The sequence below is a fragment of the Morone saxatilis genome, unplaced genomic scaffold (assembly GCF_004916995.1).
Source record: "Morone saxatilis isolate NCDOM2014 unplaced genomic scaffold, NCSU_SB_2.0 Contig6, whole genome shotgun sequence".
NCBI lineage: Eukaryota > Metazoa > Chordata > Actinopteri > Moronidae > Morone > Morone saxatilis.
In genome coordinates, this window is record NW_023340206.1 from 2003508 (window position 1) to 2024309 (window position 20802).

The 20802-nt window shown below is 40.6% G+C and overlaps 1 protein-coding gene across 1 annotated transcript; it reads right to left on the reverse strand.

Moving 5' to 3' along the window:
* Positions 1-301: 301 nt before the first annotated feature.
* On the reverse strand, positions 302-20041 carry LOC118339961 (semaphorin-5B-like). The gene is made up of 21 exons (XM_035677792.1): positions 19877-20041; positions 17991-18090; positions 17781-17826; positions 17039-17101; positions 16862-16960; positions 15686-15899; positions 15289-15574; positions 14012-14147; positions 13186-13393; positions 12766-12973; positions 11942-12059; positions 11465-11649; positions 10729-10872; positions 10465-10612; positions 8577-8802; positions 7084-7305; positions 6831-7001; positions 4457-4606; positions 4076-4111; positions 2566-2777; positions 302-2429 (listed from the first exon to the last, which is right to left on the reverse strand). Exons 1-21 carry the CDS (start codon positions 20019-20021, stop codon positions 2268-2270), a joined length of 3279 nt encoding a protein of 1092 aa, XP_035533685.1. The 5' UTR covers positions 20022-20041; the 3' UTR covers positions 302-2267.
* Positions 20042-20802: the final 761 nt, after the last annotated feature.

Genomic DNA, 20802 nt, shown 5'->3' on the forward strand with positions numbered 1-20802 from the left:
GGGTGGCTTGAGGATAGTTGAGTCTCATTTAAGTGTCTGTATTTGATGAACTGGGAATGAAACTCAACAATCAACTCTCCTTCTTGGCTCTGATTGGTTGTTTTTATTCAGACGTGGTGGATTCTTGCAAATGCTATTAAAAGCACTCAGAATAGACAGAGGAACCTGATTTTTTTCACAGATTATCCGTCTCATGTACTACTGTCAGGATATAGTGAAAGTTTCAACAAATCTGACAAAAACTTATTTTTATAAAACTTACCTACTGCAGCTTTAATGCATAAACAATGCAGTGTGACTGACCAAAAAAACGCCCCATATGATTACAAAATCACAAAATTTTGCCTCAGCAGATACAGATACAAACAGTGACATCTGTGAACACCACTAAAATAATTCATAAAATCTGCTGACAGAAAAGTCAACAAACTTGCATTTTTTACAATGTACAGTACAAAGCGAGGTGTGGCAAGAATGTCCTCTTCAGTGTTGTTTTCTGATGTGGACTCTGCTAAACATGAAAATTAAAGCAATTCTCTGTTCATTTCTTCACTCCATTCACACAGAGTAAAGGATGACACATCACAGTCAGCAGTCTTTACTGATGGCAACACACACTTAAGGGTCTGAGCCAAACAGTTCACAGTATTACAGAGTCCTCTGAATCCACCTGCCGAAAATGAGGAAAAGGACAAAAACAACAACCAGTTGACGAGATGAGTCCAGTGGAAAGGTACATAAAATGTCTGAAGTCCAGTTGAAGCCCTGGAGTTCTGGGTCCCACCCTGCTTCCATACTGCCCTGAGCACAAATGGAGCACCTTAGGGTGGGTGAAGTAAGAGGAAGGGGACCCCACCAATACTGTAGGTAGGTACTGGTTTCATTTAGAGAGTGAGTGAAAACATGCTTCTTTCTTAGAAGGGTAAAGGCTGCTGCATATCTCTTGCATTGGTTGCTTCTTCTTCTGCCTCAAACTAAAGAAGCAACAGTATTTTGAAGAATGGGAGAAAACAACAGGCCTGCAGCTTTCACTGGAGACTTTGCAAGTGTTGTGAAAATACAGGCATTTGAAAAAAACCAAGGTACTCAAGGTGCACAAATATCTATGAATATTCAAGCCCGTAAAACTGATAAATATATATTGTAGGCCATCACTTCTTCTTTAGATACTGCCAGAATACGAACTGCAGCATCGCTCTCATTGACTACGTACAGTCTGTGTTCACTGAATGTTTGGATTATAGAGTTGTTCTGATACCAATACCAGTATCAGAAATTCCTTCGGTACTGCCTAAAATGCAGCATCAGGGATCTGTGAGTACGCAGCCTCAAAACAGTATAGTCCCAGTATAGCAAAGCCATGACTACTCTGATTCTGACAAAGGGTTTATCCTGAGCCAAGCCATGCAACAATGACAGCAATCATACAGGCTTAGTAGTATATGCTCATTAAAAACATAAAGCACATGTATATTTTTTTTAATGCACATGTATCAGATCGGTACTCTTATCGGCCAATAGGCAAAGTTCAGGTATCAAAATTGGTACCGGGAGAGAAAAAATTGTATAAGGGAACGGAAGGCTAATATGACCAAACCCTATGTGATGGCTAACAAACATTTGCTCCACAGCACCAGCTAAAGGGTCAGTGCAATGCAACAAATTCTACAAATACAAGAAAACAATAGCATGTATGTATAATTGGTTGTATACGGCGCATATACACTTCCAGAGGAGATGGCTGCAATTCTTCACTGAAATTTCACAAGCCAGTGCTGTATGCTCTGCACCGCAAATTTCTTGGCATGCTGTAGCAACTCATTAATGAAAAACTGCACATGATGCTATAACTTCGCATCATGTAAAACAGTTGACCTATTATATAATTGAAATCCAATAATGTTACACTGAGTTGCTACACGATCAACGTTCTAGTGAAGAAATAGTTCCTCTGGTAAATAGGTCCGTGGGTTATCTAGAGTAAAGGAAAAACTGTTTCTGAAAAAAAAAATGTTTGCTTAATGTTGTTTTAGTTTCTGTCAGCAACTTAAAAACGTGGGCAAACAAAGCCAAAACTCTCTGTGTGATAAATTTAAGTGAATAGAGCCTTTAAGATGAACAGATCTACAGATTGGACTGAAACATTAGAATGGTTTTGGTGTTTACTTTAAGACTATCTTGACCAACAGGATCATCTATCAAAATCTTTTCAAATGAGGAAACACTTCAGGGTGGTGTTTGGGTTGTTTTCAGAGCCCGACCGCCTCTCAGCTGTGCATGTAGGTCCTGCAGGGGGAGTCTGGGTGGAAGTCATACTTGCTCAGGCTGGTAGGGTAGTAGGTGGTGGTGAATATGTTGCTGGAGGGCAGCGGGGAGGGGAAGTGGTTGCATGTCTCGTCATTCACGTGGAGATTGTTCTTGTTTAGTGTCTGTAGTGCAGAGACATAAAGGAAGTCTTGGCCCTCATAAAGGCAAAAATATGAACATATTTTCAAAGCTAAAACATTTTCAGTTACATTATCGTATTGAGTATAGGTATATAATGAAACAATTCAACCAGCCCACCTTAAACTCCATGGGGATGTACTTCTCATTCTTTGGCGTGGCGTTGCCCTGCTTGTTGTAGGTGAGGTGGTTGGGCGTGCTGGGGTGGATGACTGCTGACTCTGGCGCCGGTCGGTTCAGGTGGTGGCAATAGGAGTAGGCGAGTGCCGACAGTAACGCTGCTGCAAAGAAGCTGGCCGAGCCCACTGCTACCAACTGGAACAAAGTAAAGGCTGGGAGAGTAGGAGTTGGAGGGGAAGAGGATGAGACAAAGGAGAGGGATCGTTAACCAATGAGACTGAAAAATATAGTAAAGTGTTGTTTATAAGAACTGGGTTCTGCTCATGAAGGAAACTTAGCAGAGACAATGACAGATAACCAGCCCTGTAAGAGGCCCTTAGAGTCTGAATTGTTAATTTCATCCAACAGGTTATCGAATCAGCAACTTTAACAGGTTTTCCTAGCCAGACCTCTCAGCCTATTATTACATCCTGCAATATATGTGCAAGGGCAAATTTTGGTGTAAGGGTAGAATCAAAGCATTGGGGTTCATCCTCTGGGGACTTTAAATATCTACATTAAATTCGACATAATAAGGAATATTACACAATGTACAAAGTTGATCATCTGGCCTAAGAATGACACTACTAGAATAAGAGTCGTCTATTGACCAAAATGGGTAGAGATCCTCTGGAGAGCATGAGCGTGTTCAATGACAATCTAAGTTGAGTTAACTTGAGTGTGGACAGCCACAGTGGAAGGTCATGGCAATTCAAAGTTGTCAATCTGACTTAAGGGTGGCAAAATGGAAAAGGTTAATCCTCTGATGATCATTAAATAATTAATAAATAAATGCCAATCCTTGTGTACAGTGGAAGTTGAAATTATGCAATGGTGGTACTTGGGGTTTGACAACATTATAATTCACCCTGTAGGAAACATGACCATCTACGGCATGTTTGGTAATCTGGCCAGTAATTTTCAAAGGTGTCAAGTTGAGGGAAAATTTTACCTGACGGTAGTTCTAGAACAAATTTCAGGGATCAGGGGGTCTAGACTATTGTATATAGTTATACATCAAATATCACTGCTGTCTGACCAGTAAAGCCAAGATTTCTTCACTGACTGCCATTCTGAAGCCCTGCTGTCAGTATGTATGTCCATCATACTGGGACTTGAAGTCACTCTTTGGCTGCTATCTAACCTCATAAAAAGACCACACTTTGTCCAGTCCGATTCCCCATGTGGGAAAAAGCCACAAACAAAAGTCAATATACCACCAACTGTATTGTACACCTCAGGCAAAGAAGAAAGCCAATAACTTTGTAACTCTGCAACAAGAACTAGGTGTTCATCGACCGCAATTAAACCAATCTGACATAGATTTACTCTGGATGCAACAGGAGAGTGAAGGCATAAAAGCTGGCTGATTTTCTGTTGGGAATTGAGGAGTACACACCTACAGAAGGTGTCTGCAAAGTGTAATAATTTTGGGAGATAGAATTGAGAGATAATTGTTGTTTTTCCTTACTTCCACAGCTTTGGTCCTCCTGTCCGGGCAAAATAACTGGAGAGAGACAAAAGAAATTAAACAGAAGAAAAAACATCAATTTAGTAAAGTAAAATCACTACAGCTCCAAAAGATCAAACAACGAAAATGACGAGACCAGTTAATTTCTCTCAAAGGCTTCATGGTTCTCGAGGTAGGCAGAATGCTGACATCTCCATTAACTCATCTTTTTAATTTAACAAAGAATGAACAAGTCAGCATTTATTGTGTCTGATTGAACTTTTGTACGGCTCTGACTGGATCTTTCTGACTTATATCAGCAACAGCCTGCAGAAATGTACTATAGGAGGGTTGACATTATAAACCTGTTTCAGCAATTTACTAATGAAAGCATGTGCTTACCCGGCACCTCATGAGGCTGGCATGGCCTAGACTGGGTGAGGTTGCCCTGGCAGAGACTGACCTCAGCCTCTTGGTCTTCGCCACAGTGACGAGTGCGATGCTGCAGACCCTCCTCGTCACAGTCCCCCCACTCTGTCCATTCACCCCAACCTGAGGACCAAAGAAAAGAGTGGACAGAAAGAATCAAAGCTTGAGTTTGACAAAGAGAAACTGTGAGATACAGTGGTTTGTTTTCTGTCTAGGTAGTTTACAACTGTAAATTCAGGAAGTGGATTTTATTTTACTTTCAATACTTTTGGTTTTGGACACATATTAAAATGTGTTTTCTATTTCAGTGTCCAACCAGTTTTAAGCATATTTTAAAAACTGCACAATAAACAAAGCAAAAACAGACACTCCATAAATGGTAAAACAAAAAATAAATACATAAATATCCTAAAAATCTCTTGGCTTGACCCCAGCTTAGTTTAGACTACAGTTTATTGTTAGCTAAAATCAACACTGTATGTCATAAGTTAGTATCATGGATTACGTTAGTTGGTAAAGTAATTTTGCAAGCTAGTATTTTGCTGGAGATAATGCTATTGAGCAAGCAAGCTAGTCAGCCAACTGCAACCCAGCCACATTGCATTTATCCACTCAAGACTGTATTTTTCTACATTTGCTACGTTAGCTAGCAATTCATCTGCATTAACAAGCAAGCTAGACAGCTAAAACCATAATATATTCCAGAATTTTTGTCGTAATGTTAGCTTTGACTTTGTGTTGGACCGTATTGTGGCGGGTGTTGGACGTTTGTTGTCTGTTGACACTGTAGCTAAGCAGAGAGAAGCACTCGGGAGCACACATAAATGTAACATTTTTTGGATTTTTGTCAAAATTGTTGCAAGAAGTCCGTCCAAAAACTGTTACAGATAACTGAGAAAGTCGGGGAAAGTTATTTTACCAACCGTTGACAAATTGGCAATAAAAAATTAAATATATAAAAATAATGATACATAACATGCATGTATACATACATACATACGAATACATACATGCTTTAGAATCTTACATATGGCACCTTTAAATATCTTTACTTGAAATACCCCAAATACTAAGAAATACCCCAGAATTAAAAAAGGTATTTAACTAGAATTGAAATCAATAATGTAACCAGACCCAATCCATGTCCACTGGTTTTTTGAACATCCATAATAAAAGTGGTTCAAGAGAGGATTTTCCATTTTGAGTTTTGCATGTTGGCCCAAAAAGGAAAAGAAAAAGTAAGTAGCTTCTTATAATGAGATATCCTATATTGAACACTGCGTATTCAGCAACAAATTCAAGCAGCCACTGGAAGCCCCTTTATCTCCTGTGGAACTGAGTGACTGTAAACTGAAAACTGTGTGGAGGGTGTCCAAGTGTTCAGGTTGAGAAATGTTGGCCACAGCGCAATGGTCATCATCAATCAAGAGCCAGTCACAGTCCAGCCTTCTTGTGTGGCTGCTGGGGCTACTTTGTTTACTGAACAAAAGTGTAAAATAGATGAGAAGTTAATTACACCAATTTGCTCTCTGTCTCTACTTCTACAAGTTGCATGCTGGGGTCAGTTTATAAAATTTTTCTATTTTTGGACTTTCAACCAATGCATGCTGGGACAGGCTCTAACAACCACAATGTTTGCCTTCTCAACCCAAATATTGATTCACCACTTGCTGTGTGGAGGAGATTTTCCATCAGTGTCCACACAAACAGCATTATTTAATCTGGGGAGACAGCGTAAATCTACAGAGTGTATTTATGGTGCATCAACATATACACAATAAGCAGAACAGTACTTTACAAAGCAAAAAAGCAAAACAAAAATATTCACGCTGCAAATTAGGGTTAGGATGAAAAAAACTATTTCCAGTACTCAAAAGTGTGAAGTGATTCATGTTGTTCACACAACCATCATTATCACCCCACCATCACCCAGAGCTGGGTAAGCGAAAGATGTCTGTATGTAAATATTTGGACAGTTTTTTCTTGGCTCCATAGTCAATCACTTTGGACTTGTTATGAAACAATGACTATACGGTTTAAGTGTTGACTTTTAGGTTTAATTGGACAGTGTTTACGAGGCCCTTTTTACACATTTGTATACCTTAAATAGGCTTGAATGCAGACAGAAGAAACTCTGTTGCATGTTGTAGTGTGACATAAAGCGGAGTGTCATCAACATAGCAGCAGAGAGGAATATTTTGTCTGCAGATAATATAATCTAAATGAATAATATCAATAGAAAATAATGGATATTGGACACAATATCAACCCTCTAGACTCAACATTTAAAAAAAAATCTAAAATAAAATAATAATTTAATAATAATAAAATAATGCAGCTGTCATACCTTCACAGACATGAGTATTACAGAGCGCCTCTTCAGTGTGCAGGCCTATACAGATGTCTCCTCCACTGGCAGGGGGTGGATTACTGCACGTCCGAGTCCGCTGGTAGTGTCCGCCCCCACAGCTGGCCGAGCACTGGGACCAGGAGGACCAGCAAGACCAGGCTCCACTTACTGGAACACACACAATAAACTTTAATAATGTAATGTACATATTCTGCTTTTACTAAACTAAGAGCCAGAGCCTCCCTGTTACCTGGGCAGGGTGTAATGTTGCAGTCCTGATACTCCACTGGGGATCCCACGCAGGCGCTGGGGTTGGTCCTGCCCTCGGCTGACGAGCAGCTACGTTTCCGGGTTCGGAAGCCTCTGGAACACTGCTGAGAACAGCTGGACCACGTTTCCCACAGTCCCCAGCGTACACCTTGGGGCTGGGACAGAGTTCGCCCACTAGTCTTTACCAAGTCTTCAACCAGAGCTGGAAATACACAGAAAACACTTTTTATTTGCATCAATAGAAACCAAATGAATATAAAATGCACCATAAATTGTGTTTTTTCAGTTCCTTTCACATGATAAGCAATGCACCAGAGCAGCGAGAAAGAAAACAGAAAGACTGAAACAACTCACTCAGAGAAAAGAGTATAAGTTGATGCCTTTTGATCCACCCTGCTGAATGAGAAAATTGCTCAGAAAATCTAAAGTTCTGAATGAGTTGAGTTCATACAAGAACCACAGGATTTTATCTTTTTATTGCCAAACTCAGCAGACAGACAGCCTGTTATGAAACATTAATTAGTGAGGTGTAATGTGGGTCACGTTGAAAAATGAAGCAGTTTTCCCCATACACCCACCACACACACATAGGCATCCACAATCACAAATTATTTACATATGAATGAGGAGCACTTCCTGAGGCTTTCAACGAGGCCAGCAGAAATATTTCAGGTTTTTTTTCTGTAGACAAGAGCAGCTACAAAACATGAGATGAAACAATACAGTGACATTTTCACCTTGTCAGCTTTACTTATTTTGGATTAAATACCTAAACTGACTTTTTTGTATAAGACAGATTCCATAAAGGGAAAGGAAAAGCCTGTCTCTGAGGGATGAAGGAAGTGGACATGTGCTTACCCATGACGCTTCAATGATGTTTAATCAATCTGCTGCTTGATGTCTACATACAGTTTGGCTACATCTTACTTTTGAATAGACCAGCTGTGTTTATTGTGGCAAACTGGGAGCTCCGCCACCAGAAGCACTTTTTAAAGCCCAATCAGATACAGTTCCTTTCAGCAGGTTTTACAGCTACAGTATGCAAGACTGTAGAGCTAGACCAGGCTTTGCTTTGTTTTTAGACTGGTCCGACTAATTTAAACCTAAAATTTCGTTAAAGGGGCAGTTCACCCTAAATTTAAAAATACATATTTAATACAAGATTGTCTTTTTCCAGAAAGCATAACCCGGTTACTCAAGAAAACAATCCAGGCAGATTAAATAGCACTACAGGTAAGAGGAAAAATATGTATTTTTGAGTTTGTCTTTTTAAGGTGGCATCTGGTTACACCTGCAGTTTGGTAGGTAATTACCACACCAGCTGTGTTTCCATGGTAACAATCAAGAACACATGCTGGCAACTGACAAAAAGAGGAAAGCGCGGCCACACTTGTAATTTGCTAACAACACTGCAGAGCAAGAAGTGGGAAGGGAAAGAGTTGTCATGCTTTCCTGTTCCTTCCCAGTACTCACAGTCAGTCTGGCAGGCTCCAGACCCGTCATTGGGGCAGAACCGGGTCTCCGCCTTCTTCTTGCCCAGCTGGAGCTGCTGGGGGTCAGGGAGCAGCGCCCGACAGGTGTACCTGAATCTCTGCTCTTGCCTTGACCCATCTTGACTGACATTGACCGGCATCCAGGGGGTCCAGGGGGTGTTGCGGCGAACCTCAGGGCAGGCCTCCAGGTTACAGGCCTTATACTCCTGGAAAACAAGATGGAGGAAACGTTTTACCATTAATGCAGAAGTCTAAACCTAGTTACTGCTGTCTGTTCTCCCAAAGCTTTAGGACCCCACTGTTTCAGTAATTCATTATGAACAGCTTGCAGAGACAGACTGCAACCTTAATACAGACTGCTAAACAGCACAAATATTACAGTTCTTTCTGGAGGGATTTTATTATGCAGCTAATTACTGTGTTTAATTGAACTATTTAAACTCCTCTGGTGGCTATGAAGAGGCAAAGCTTAAGACGGCATGGAAGGCTGCAGCTGGAGAAACACAATGATGCCTTTAGTCAGTTCTAAAGCAGTTGCTGAATCACTGAAAAGCAGAACTGATTGTGCGTGGGAAGACGGTGAGGGATCATGTCATATTTACAGCACTAGAAACAACTATATAACTTATTGCCCAGGGATTCTTGTAGGGCTGTACCCAACTCAGAATTCAATATGAAGATTTGACTCGACAGTCAGAGAAAGTAAAAGTGTGTCCTGCTCATATATAAAATCACTCTTGATGCAGCTAAAAAATAAAAGGGCAGAAATTCGACTGATAAAATGACTCTGGGTGCTTTTGACTGATGACTCAAATCACTGACTTTTAGGAGGGAAGCCCTAGATTCTCAGACAGAAAGCATAAACCTCTATGTGCATTACACCCTCTCTTTTTGGCTGCTCACCAGCAGGTTAAAAGAAGCGGCCCAGGCCAACAGAAATAGCTGGCAGGGCCAAGGAGCCATGGCACAAAATAACTGGTCATAAAAAATGGGGAGAAAAAAGTCCCATGGGGATTAATCTTTGATTTTAATAACCCAATAATCCAGTATCCAACAAGTAAAGCCTCAAGCATCTGTTATTCCAAATCTAAATTGTAAATAACTGGGTTAAATTTAACAAATTCTGTTAAACTCTATTATCTCCTCTGGTCTGGTACTGCCTACCCAAAGGGTCTGAAGCAGTGACATCTTTTAAATCACTTCTCAAAACATAACTTTTCAAAAAAAGTATTTTATTTAGTCTAGCACACTGTTTTATTACCGACATCTCCCATCTATTTTATAATTATTTTTATCATTATTGTTTTTTTATCCTATATAGTGTTTAGTATTTCATTGTTTTAATTTTAATTTATGTGCCTCAGCACAGTTCATTTGCAACATGTTTTATCTGTTTTATTGTTAGTATTCATCTGTACTGTTAGGGGTCTATTTATTCCACCTCACTTATGTAGCATCTTAATTGTCTGATTTTATTTTGCCTCACTGCCTACTTAATTGTTTTAAATCTTGGTTCCAACCATGTAAAGCACTTTCAAAAGTGCTGTATAAATACAGTATTTATCATGTTTGAAAAGACCATGACTTATTGGTATTGCCTGTGTGATCAACCAGGAACAGAATAAAAGATCAAACATATTTATCTTACAGTATATACAGAATTTTTGCCAAACGCTTATTGTAATTGGCCATATCAATGTTCAAGATGTTCTTGGCCAGACAAACAAATAACATTTGTCTTGGGGTGAATTATTTCATAAATACAGTATCCCACAGCAGAATGTTTTTGAAAATGAATCTATAAATCATCTGCATGGTTGTAAACATATTAACCTTGTGATGTTTTTAATATACAAGCACTACAGTACCATGGAACATCCAGGACAGCTGTTGCCATTCTCACAAACTCTGGTCCTGGAGTGGACGCCCCCTCCACATTCAGCACTGCAGTGAGCCCAGGGACCCCACGCCGTCCACAACACTGGCAGAGGACAGGGCTTCTTCTCATTGCACAGCCTGGAAACACAGACACAGTCATCCCTATCTAAAATATGTTGACTTTATTATGTAGCACTGATGGTTGGCTAGCCATACCATATTTTATTATTGCTGTTGGCGAAAACTGATCTCACCTCTCCTCTCGACCCTGGCCAACACAGATTCGACCACCGTGGCGTGGCGAGGGGTTGTTGCAGGACCGCTGCCGCACTTCAAATCCGATACCGCAGCTGCTGCTGCACTGGCCCCATGAAGACCAGGGAGTCCAGCCGCCATTCCTGAGCAACAGAACGCAGGATGGGAATTCTCAATCGTATTACATGTGCAGTGAGAATCCATATGCCTCCACTCTCATCAACCTTGTTTTCCAGCACCAGGAGTTGCTAAATGTTAATTTTAAAGATGATTAAAAGATAAAAGCGACATCTCACCACATCCTAAGTCAGATAAACATTAGCTAACTAGCCAAATAACAGTTGATGTAAATTGGTTACCTAGTTAGCTAGTGTTCTGCTAACATTATCTTTCAGATGTAACTACCTAGCTAACGACTGCTAACCCCAACCCTACTTGTGTTTGTTTCTGTTGCAAAACGTTAGCTACCTAGCTAACTAGGTAGTTAATTAACTTAAGATGTATTTGTCGCTTTTATCTTTTCACTATCTTTAAAATTTGGGGTTTTTTTTTCAAAATAGACAAGTGTAGCACATAACATATCTAAGTACAGGAAAGGAAGAAAGTTTTGACCAAGGCTTGCTCAACTGTTATTGGAGCACAGAGCAAAAAGGGGCGGGACTTAGGAAGGGTCAATACTGGTACATTGCGACAGCCCTACTTGAGATAATGAATATCTGCTTAAAGGGACTTTACCTGGAACAGTTTGCCACCTGGATAGTTGAGCCCTTACATCCGACCCCACCACATCGGGCCACAGGTCCGTCACACGAGCGGGACCGACACACACAGCTGCTGACAGAGCCCTCGCCGTCATCATGGTTACAAGGTTGCCATGGCGCCCAAGGACCAAACCCGCCATCCTGTGTCAGGTTCCTCACCTTCAGAGGGGATTTAAGTGGGGCTTAAAATCCATACCAAATGCATATGAATAAGTCACATGTGCCTAAATGCACTATTCTGGTCTAAATCTACAGCTTGGTGCCCTAAAAACTGTCCAAATTGGTGTATCACAAAAATATTACCATAACATTATTACTTAATGTACAGCTGTGAAAGATTTTAGACATTTCTCACAGAGGAACTCATGAACTCTTGATAAATGCAAGCATTTAAATACATTGTATATATAAGTCCAGTACACCAGGCTAACCAGGCATGTGTGTGTCTTACTGGGCACTCAGTGACATTTTGGGTCCACTGGTTCATGTTGGAGCTCTCCTCAATGGTGGTGCAGCGCTTCTGTTTGTGATCCCAGCCACAGTACGGGTCCCGAGCTTCCATGCAGTGACTGGTATGATTGCACACATTTAGTCAGTAATTGTTGCAGTTGCAGAATTATGAAGTCTCTCTGCAACAGAGCCTGTGCTATGAAATACTGATTCCAAATGACATGAAAAACTCTATTAGTCTGCACATTTCTACAGTCTATAGTCAGCAAGATGTATTAATTAATAACTTTTCTCTGTATTAAAGGACTTTGATTATGTTTCAACTAGGAGGGCTAGAGGGACTAATACTGAGAAACTTCTGTCCATCATACAATATTTTGTAAGGTTGTCAACATATTCTAGTAGTGCATTTATTGTCAACAAACTCATTAAATGCCTGGGTCTTGCCAGAATATGGACTGACAGTTGCAAATGCACTTTGTTTACAGGGAAAATAAACGGGGCTCTTAACATAATAATCTTTGTCAGCATTTAATGTGGGCCTTTCAGACTTGGCCACCCACGCGTGTTTGTCTCTTTAATAGCACCGAGTTCATAAATCTTTTTAAGTATTTTCAAGTCGAGTTGGTAAATTTGCACAATCACCACCAGCAGCAGCACACCTACAAAGCAGGCTCACTGCAACTCTTACTTAATGATTGACTGCAGGTAAGTTTCCTTGTGATCAATTATTTAAAAAAAGAGTCAAACTCTATAATTCGGTTACTCATTATCTGAAAAACACCATATCTGACATTGCTGTTTTGAGGCTCTGTTGGATCATACCGTTCAGTTGGGTAGCTGGAGCAGCGCTCTAGTGGGATCTTTACCAGTCTGTCATCAAGCCCAACAAACAAAGATCTGTCACTGTGGAGGATTTGCAGGCTCTTAATTGGTCCGATTTGCCCTTCTGGGAGGATCCTGAGCTCCTCCAGGTAGCAGCCATGAAGGCTTTTATTGGTTGTGGAGAGAGCCTTCAGGATGGTGCCGTATTCTGATTGGATGAAATGAACATGGAGAAAAGTTCTGAAAATGATCCAGTGCATTGCATAATTGACATCAATAAAGGAGTTCAAAATAAGCCAGAAGACCCTGTTTCTGCAGATAAAAAGGTGACAAACTATCTATATCTAATTTTAAATCAGCAATGCAACTGACTCTTTTTTGTTTTTAAAGTCTGCCCCAGCCCTCTCCCCTCCTGCTTACCAGTGCCGATGTACATGACATGGTAGAGGGTGTCTCGGCCCTGCACGATGTCCACAACCAGCTTGGAGAAGCGCAGGTTGTCCTGGGTGAGCAGAGGGTTGACAGTGACCGGCTGGACCACATCATTCATTAGGAAGAGTCGCTGGGCGTCCTGGAGGCTGCGCTCTGTCAGGTTCCCCCCGGGGCCTCCCTCCTCTAGTGTGCCACACTGCAGCCAGGAAGGAGAGATTAGTGTTCAGGACGTAGACTAAAGGGGGTTTCAGACATGTTTTGAGTCTGCAGGTGTCTTTTCAACAGAAGACATTTGACTTATCAATTGCTGGTGTAACAAACAACATTAGTGGGTATATTTCAAGTAGATGTATCAGTGCCAGGGCATTGGTTTTATGCATGTTAGCTTACAGGTGCACCTTAATGCAACAGAGGCCTGTTACTGACAGTGTAAGTATATGTAAATAAATTCAAATCTGAAATCGAAAACAACAAAACTATTGCATATATAAAGCAGAGATAGCTATGACACTCGGATTTCCCTGCAGCCCGATTTAAATGTTTTATATATGCATTGGCAAAACTTGGCATGCTCTTATTGTTGGAGGTATATTTGATGCAGCTGAACTAGAATTTTCTGTGCGCTGTACAACAATAAGCTATCTCTGTACTCGACACACTGAGATGAAATGGATGTCAGTCTTTTGAAAACTTGGACTAGGAAATTGAGGAAGGACAAAACTATCTGTTTAACATTCCCACATCTATCCACACCATCGTGTCAGAGAGAAAAACTGCTAGGTAGATGAAATCTTTTTTAAAATATGTGAATTACCTGAAAATTGGGTATTGGGTTTGGGGTGGAGAGCCAGGCAGTGCGGGGGTTCTCCTGGTAGCGAAAGGGTCCATTGAAGGCCTGGGTGATGGAGCTCATATTGAAGGCACAGACAGCAGAAGCTGATATACTGTTTCTGAAGAAAGGGAGGCCGTAATCACAGTCAGATCGCAGCAATTGAGAGAGAAAGAAGGCAAGAATTATAGAAATAGAGTGTCTAATAATCTCAGTTGCCAACAAAATGAAAGAAATCAATTGGTTTCAAATATTTACTGGCAGACTTTCATGAATTTCAGGCCTAATATATTGTAGAATATCTAGACAAAACTGTTGCATGTTTTGGAGCCATCAGAGGGCATTTGTGGTTTGATATAGTCCGTAATTGTTCTCATAGACAGTTGGGAGCTTCCCAGTCTATCAGCGCCTCATAACCAAACCAGTATGTGACTGGAACTAGGAGTCTGAACTGGTCCTATGCATTTTTTTCACACTTTTTGGAGCTGGTTTTAGCACTGAAATGCATTTTGTTCAGTGTGTATGAATGTGGTAATACCAGAGGTGTACAAGTAAGTCTTTGCAGTCCTAAACTCTGAGTTCCAAATCTTAAACAGGTCATATTGCAGTCTTCACCAAATGAGATTACCATTTTGACAACCGAATTATCAAAATGAAATGATCTTCGGTTTTATTTTTTCCACCTGGTGCTCAGTAACGGAATGTTAACTCTTCAAGGTTCTCTCTTGCGACTTGATTGGATTCTGATGGATTGGTTCAAACAAAGTCGATCTGGGGAATAATGGTGACCCCGAAAATTGTGTGAAAGCTGTCAAACATACAGTACTGTCCAACTTCTGTCTGTAATAGCGTGTAATGCTATCTGTTATCAACTGGTATTGTGAATAATGGCTAACCTGGCTAAAGCTTGGTTTTCTGACTTGTACTGGAACGTGATTAACTCGGGTGGGATATCATTCCCAGCTCCAACTTCCGACTACCAAGGTAAATGGAATGCAGCATTAGTGTCAACTTGCTGGGAATGAACAGAGCAGGAATTTGTGGCACACTTTTTTATCTTTGGGCTTCGGGGAAGGTATCAAGTATTTTCAGGACAAAAGGCTCAAGTCCAAGTGAAGTCACTTGTCACCGGTGTTGTCCAAGTCTTTTTTGATTTTGTCAAGTCGAGTCTAAAATCATCAAATCTGTGATTCAAGTCCAATTCCACACCTCTGAGTAATGTGATGTTTGAAATGATGCACCTATTGATGAACATTACTCACACATTAGTGGTGAAGATGCCATAGATCAGGTCCTGCTCTGGTAGGTAAAAGGTACTCTGCAGCTCGTTGTAGTAAAAGGGAATTTCTCCTGAGCGTGAGCAGTTAAGTCGGGCCTTCATAAAGGTGGTCCATGTGTCCTCCAAAAGGAAGCGTCCGCCCATGTCGTTCTTACAGACCCGCGCCACACGAGAGAACACCATCTTCCCGCAGTCGTTTTCCACTGCAGTTTCTCTCAGGAAGAAGTAGGCAAACCGACCGATCTCATAAACAGACACAAAATGAGGCTCTGAAACAAACATGAAAGGAGAAAAGATATGAAAGGTATGAAATCCACAGACGGGGATGGGAATCGATACGAGGCTGACAAAAAGGCAAATCAATGTGGGGCTTTGTTTACCGTTGAGCCATTTGGAGTTGTACTGGGCGGTGCGCAGGGGCGGCATGTTCCCCAGGCTCCTGTAGATGACGGGGTCGCGCCCGGAGAAGTCGATCACCGTGGCGGCATACAGCTCTCCCCTCTCCGTTACCATGGCGGTGGAGTTGTGCCGAGGGTCATAGGGACATCGGGCGACACCGTTCACTGTGTCCAACACCTGACTGATGTTATCAACCTGACGGGACAGTGTAAACAAAGATAAACACAAACAAATTCACAACAAACAAACAACTAATTAGAGGGAAAAAGCAATCTTCTGCTTCTGTTGTAGTTTGCGCGGCGGGTTGCAAATTGCAAAAAACATTTTGAACAAATAATTACATTCATTTAAAACTTTTAATTAATTTGTCAGGACAGAATGATGCAACCCTGAGCTACTATGATTTCCTAAATGCACAAGGCTGATGCAAAAATGTTCAACTCAAAAAGCATAGATTAATACATTCTAGAGGAGTGATGGGTGTCTTCAAAAGAATCGATGTATTTATATGAACACTTTTCAGGATCATTAAGCCGACAAACGCAATAATTTATTAGCTACATTGCAAAGAAGAGCCTCCTTTCTAGAGGTGAAAGAATTGGTCAATGAATCGATGATTCGATCAGTAGAAAATCAATCATTAAATGAAGTTCTTTATTGAGCACAAATGTTTTGTTTTTGCTGGTTCTATCTTTTCAAATGTGAGGACTTGATGCTTTTCTTTGTTTTTTATCATGTAAATGACTAATTGAACTGTTTGTACAACACAAGAAATGTCACCCTTGGATTTAATCAAATCTGTATTTTTAACTATTTTCTGAAAGAAATCCTTTTATTTTGAAAGAAAGAATCCTGGAGAGCTTTTTAAAGACGATACCAGCCTTTTTTAAAGCTGTTTAATATAATTTACATATACTTTACATTTAAATTGACAATTTTCAAAGTGAACCAAAGTGTTAAAAATTGCAGAATGTGTTTTTTTTTTACCTCCAAGCAGCAACTGGTTTGCATTCATCTGATTATAGTACAAAAACTTACTTGCAAAGGCTTTAGATTTGCTTGACTAATTGAGGCATCCTATTTTAATGGTGGATGATTCTGCTGGCTCTAGCTGCTCATTTGCTTCCTCACATCTCGTGATAAACTGTTGTACCAACCTGCCTGGTTATGCAGACGGGGGTGAAAGCATTGGTCCCGCATGTGAAGAGCCTCCTCCCGCTTATCAACAAAACCCGAATGTAGTTCTGACACTCCTCCTGCAGACAAACATGGCATTAATAAAGTGAACAGCCATTCCAGCCATAATGTATTGTATTTGTCACTGAGCGCGCTACCTCGGACTTCCCCTTGCTTTGACATGAGCGCTTTGTGTCTTCATCTGGGGACCAGTCTGTCGCCTGGGGAACAAAGATAAAATCATTTGGTTTTACAGAATTTGGTTGATTTACAACCAAATTACCATTAACAGCATCTCAGCACAGACAGGAGTTTAAGTAACTGCAATTAATGCAACAAATCATAAAGCACACATGGAACATTCATGCAAAGTTTAAAGGAATAGTATGAAATTTGGGGATTTTGTTCCTGAGAGTTAGATGAGAATACACTAAGTAACACACTATATTTTATGTGTTTAATCCATAAAAAACAAAGTGTGTGAATAGTCTAGCACAACAAAACGACATGGTGTCGTCTTTACAATTTGGATGTAATGTATTAATTAGAGAGCTTTACAGATGCAGAGATGTTACATTTGGATAGACTAGATGTTTCCCCCTGCCTTCCAGTCCTTACGCTAAACTAAGCTAACCAGCTACTGGCTCCAGTTTTATATTTAGCATACAGACATGGCAAGTGGCATTCATTTTCTCATTCTTAAGTCACAGCAAGTCAGCAAATAAACAAACAACAAAACACTAATTATATGGGAGCCAAAAACACACATAGAAGCAGAGATAGTATTATTACTTTTTATTAATTTTAAATAAATAAATATTACTAGTATGAAAGAAAACTGAACAGACCTAAACTGAAAGGGCTCTGTCTAACACAGTTTCTTATCTTGGTTAACGTTACCTGTATGAGCGAGGCGTTGCTCAAACTCAGTCTGAAGAGGAAGTTTCTGTAAAAGACATTTTTCATGTTAGAGGTAAAGCAGCAGAAACACGCACACTGCAGAGGCTTTAATATGTTCTGAATCTTGCTCTTGGTGTATTATGTTTCTTTTTTCTTTCTTGAACACTGTATATTGACAGCACATGTTGAATGGATGTAGATATATTTCACCTTGCCCCCACAACGAGCTGTTTTCTGCTCAGGTCCAGGGCCAGCTGGGAGAAATCCTTCACTCCTGGATGGGAGAACTCTGACACCCATGGCCTCAACGCTGGAGGGAGAAAAAACAAGAGGATGAGGAGACAAAGTAGTGCAAAACCACGACAGGAAGGAAGGAAGAGTACAAGGATGAGTGCAGACATAGAGGAAGAAAGCAGGACGGTGAGAAGAGGAGCAATGTTATTAAGATCCACTGTTTGTGTAGGAATCCTACTCCACCAAATGGTACCTGGCTCACAACTCCAGCCCTGGTTAAATCCTCAGTGTTTTTACTGCTGTGTCACATTTCTCTCCAGTGAGTCACCTTATCCCACAGTGACAGCTCCACAACCTCCCAGCAGCGTTTCCGCCTTATGCCAGAATGGAGGCTCAGTCCAGGGCTCCAAAACTTCACAGAACATGAATATAGATTTGGTTTTTAAAGTTGGGGGCCACAACTAAGAAGAATTAGAGTCAGGAGGTCTGCCCGCGGTCGAATGAAAGATTAATGAATGAATAATACATCCATTACATCCAGCATTTTGTTTTTTATTTTCCCATTCTGCAGGGTTGTATTAGAGCTCAAATTCTTCTTTATCTATATTTAACACCATATTTGTTAGTTTCTGGAGCCAGAAAATTCAAATTTGTCCAGTGGGAAGGAATCCCAGGTGTAGATAAATGGATGTTAGCCACACCACGCCTCATACACCAAAATATACCTCTCTTGAAATGAAATGCCATATCAAATTTATAGTCATTAAACCTGTAGAGAACACCAAAAATGTCAAACATAAAAGACTAGCAGACATGCAAATATTCCCAAAATGCACTGGCACTTTTCTATAACAGACTAGACACAACTTTAAATGAGTTTAAACTTAGCTGCACAATTCAAGACGACAGTTTCTTGTGAAATACTGCTGCTAAGTTAAAGCAATAGTCATAAACATGTGGGAAGATAGATTCCAACTCTCATACGTCCATCAAACAGAAAAGCAGCATGTTTGCCAGGGTGTAGGATTTAGTGGCATCTAGTGGTGACTTTGCAGATTGTAACTGAATACCTCTCACTTTCCAGGTGCGTAGCAGCTCGTAAAAAAACACAAAAGGCCCTATCTAGGGTGTTTGGTTTGTCCATTCTGGGCTACTGTAGAAATATTGCAGTTCAACATGGCGAACCCACTCCCTCTGTAGATAAAAAAGGTGATGATTTTTCTGCAAATAGATCCTCACTGGACCTTTAAAGCTAGGGTAGGTAATGTATTTCAGAAGCATTTTTAATTATATTTGTTGAAATTCTCTTGACATCCAGACATCCATCCATGAAATGCTCTGAAAAAAAAGAGAGAAAGAAATCTGGTATCTGCAGCAGTCACTGGACTGTAATAAACCGAGATAATCATTTTATTCAAAACGAATGAGAGCTGGCAGCACAAGCACAAGGCTGACCACGAGAGCAAAAGTCTAGAAAGAAGCAGAGGAAACTATAAACAAATACTATAAAAAAGTTATAAAATTTTACTCTTGAGATGATGTTGTTTTGCTTCACTGAGTTGTATTCTCTTCTACTCTCTTCAGCCTCTTATTTTTGTTTGATATTTAACTCCCCTAAAGAACTATTTTGTGTTGATTCTGGTGGCCCCTGTGGACAAAAGCGGTAGTGTTTCTACTGCCTCATTTTATTGATTTCAAGGGGAATCCGACTGAATCCGACCTGGAGGTAGAATCATTATATAAAAATGATATATAAAAAATAATAATATATAAATTTCCTAATCAATTAAAAACTCCTTGTAGTACGTTTAAGAGGTTTTGTCTGATTATATTGACACTACTCTGCTTCCATATACACTCACCTTGGTAGGAGACAACAGGATGTTCCTTTCTGCTACAGTCTGCTGGTTTGATATGAGGCTGCTGGGACAGACACACAGACGAACAGATGACCAGCACAAGGCCACCGGGGGAGAGGGCCCACGCCCCCAACCCTGACATGACCATAGTTACAACCACATCCAGTCTTCTACACAGTCCTCAGAAAACACCTGTTGGGACAGAGGAAACATCTGTCAATATAAGCACAAACATGACCATGATAAATGATTATTTATTTTTTTTACCAAAACATCTGTACACTTTGACAATCCTTATACATAAACTTGCACACCCTTCCCTGCTCTCTGTCTGCATGTCCATCCATCTAAATTAATTCTGCCAGTCTCCCCCAAGCCGAGCGTCCCTTTGCTGGCTCTGTTTGTCTCCTCTGGTTGTCCAGCCCCTCTGTGTCAGCAGGACTTGGTCATGGCTAATTCACCTCAAAAGGCCAGAGCCGCCAGTCTCCCTAATGCCGACTCTCACACCGAGGGTGCCATCAACAGAGATCTCTATGACTGAGGAGACCCATTCAAAGACGAGCTTGGACCCAGAGCCAAACAGAGGGTGCGAACTTTGAGCTGTGAGCCACATGAAGGGTCTTTGTGTCAACATCAAAATTCATTTACGTACATCAAATCCGCTCAGCAATGATAATCTGATGATGATCACCATAGGCGCTGGGATATATCGTTTTTCCACCAAATTAGCTCTGGTTCTTGAACCATTCAAATCCATTCCAAAGATCTGATGAAGATCAGAACATTGTTAGAAGCAGCTACGCCAGTCTTGTGTTGCTGCCTTACTCACTTCCTTTCCACCTCTGTCTCCATATTTATTTTACTTTCCCACATTTGTTCATGATGTCAGTAGTGAAGAGCTGAGAAAGCAATCTGAAGTTCCCTCAGTG

Coding starts and splice junctions, on each gene's coding strand:
- LOC118339961 (XM_035677792.1), bottom strand. CDS start 20,021: ATGGTCATGTCAGGGTTGGGGGCGTGGGCCCTCTCCCCCGGTGGCCTT. Junction 17,102..17,780: donor GCAACGCCTCGCTCATACAG/GTAACGTTAACC, acceptor TTTGTTCCCCAG/GCGACAGACTGGTCCCCAGA. Junction 7,306..8,576: donor TGGAGCCTGCCAGACTGACT/GTGAGTACTGGG, acceptor GTGTATTTCCAG/CTCTGGTTGAAGACTTGGTA.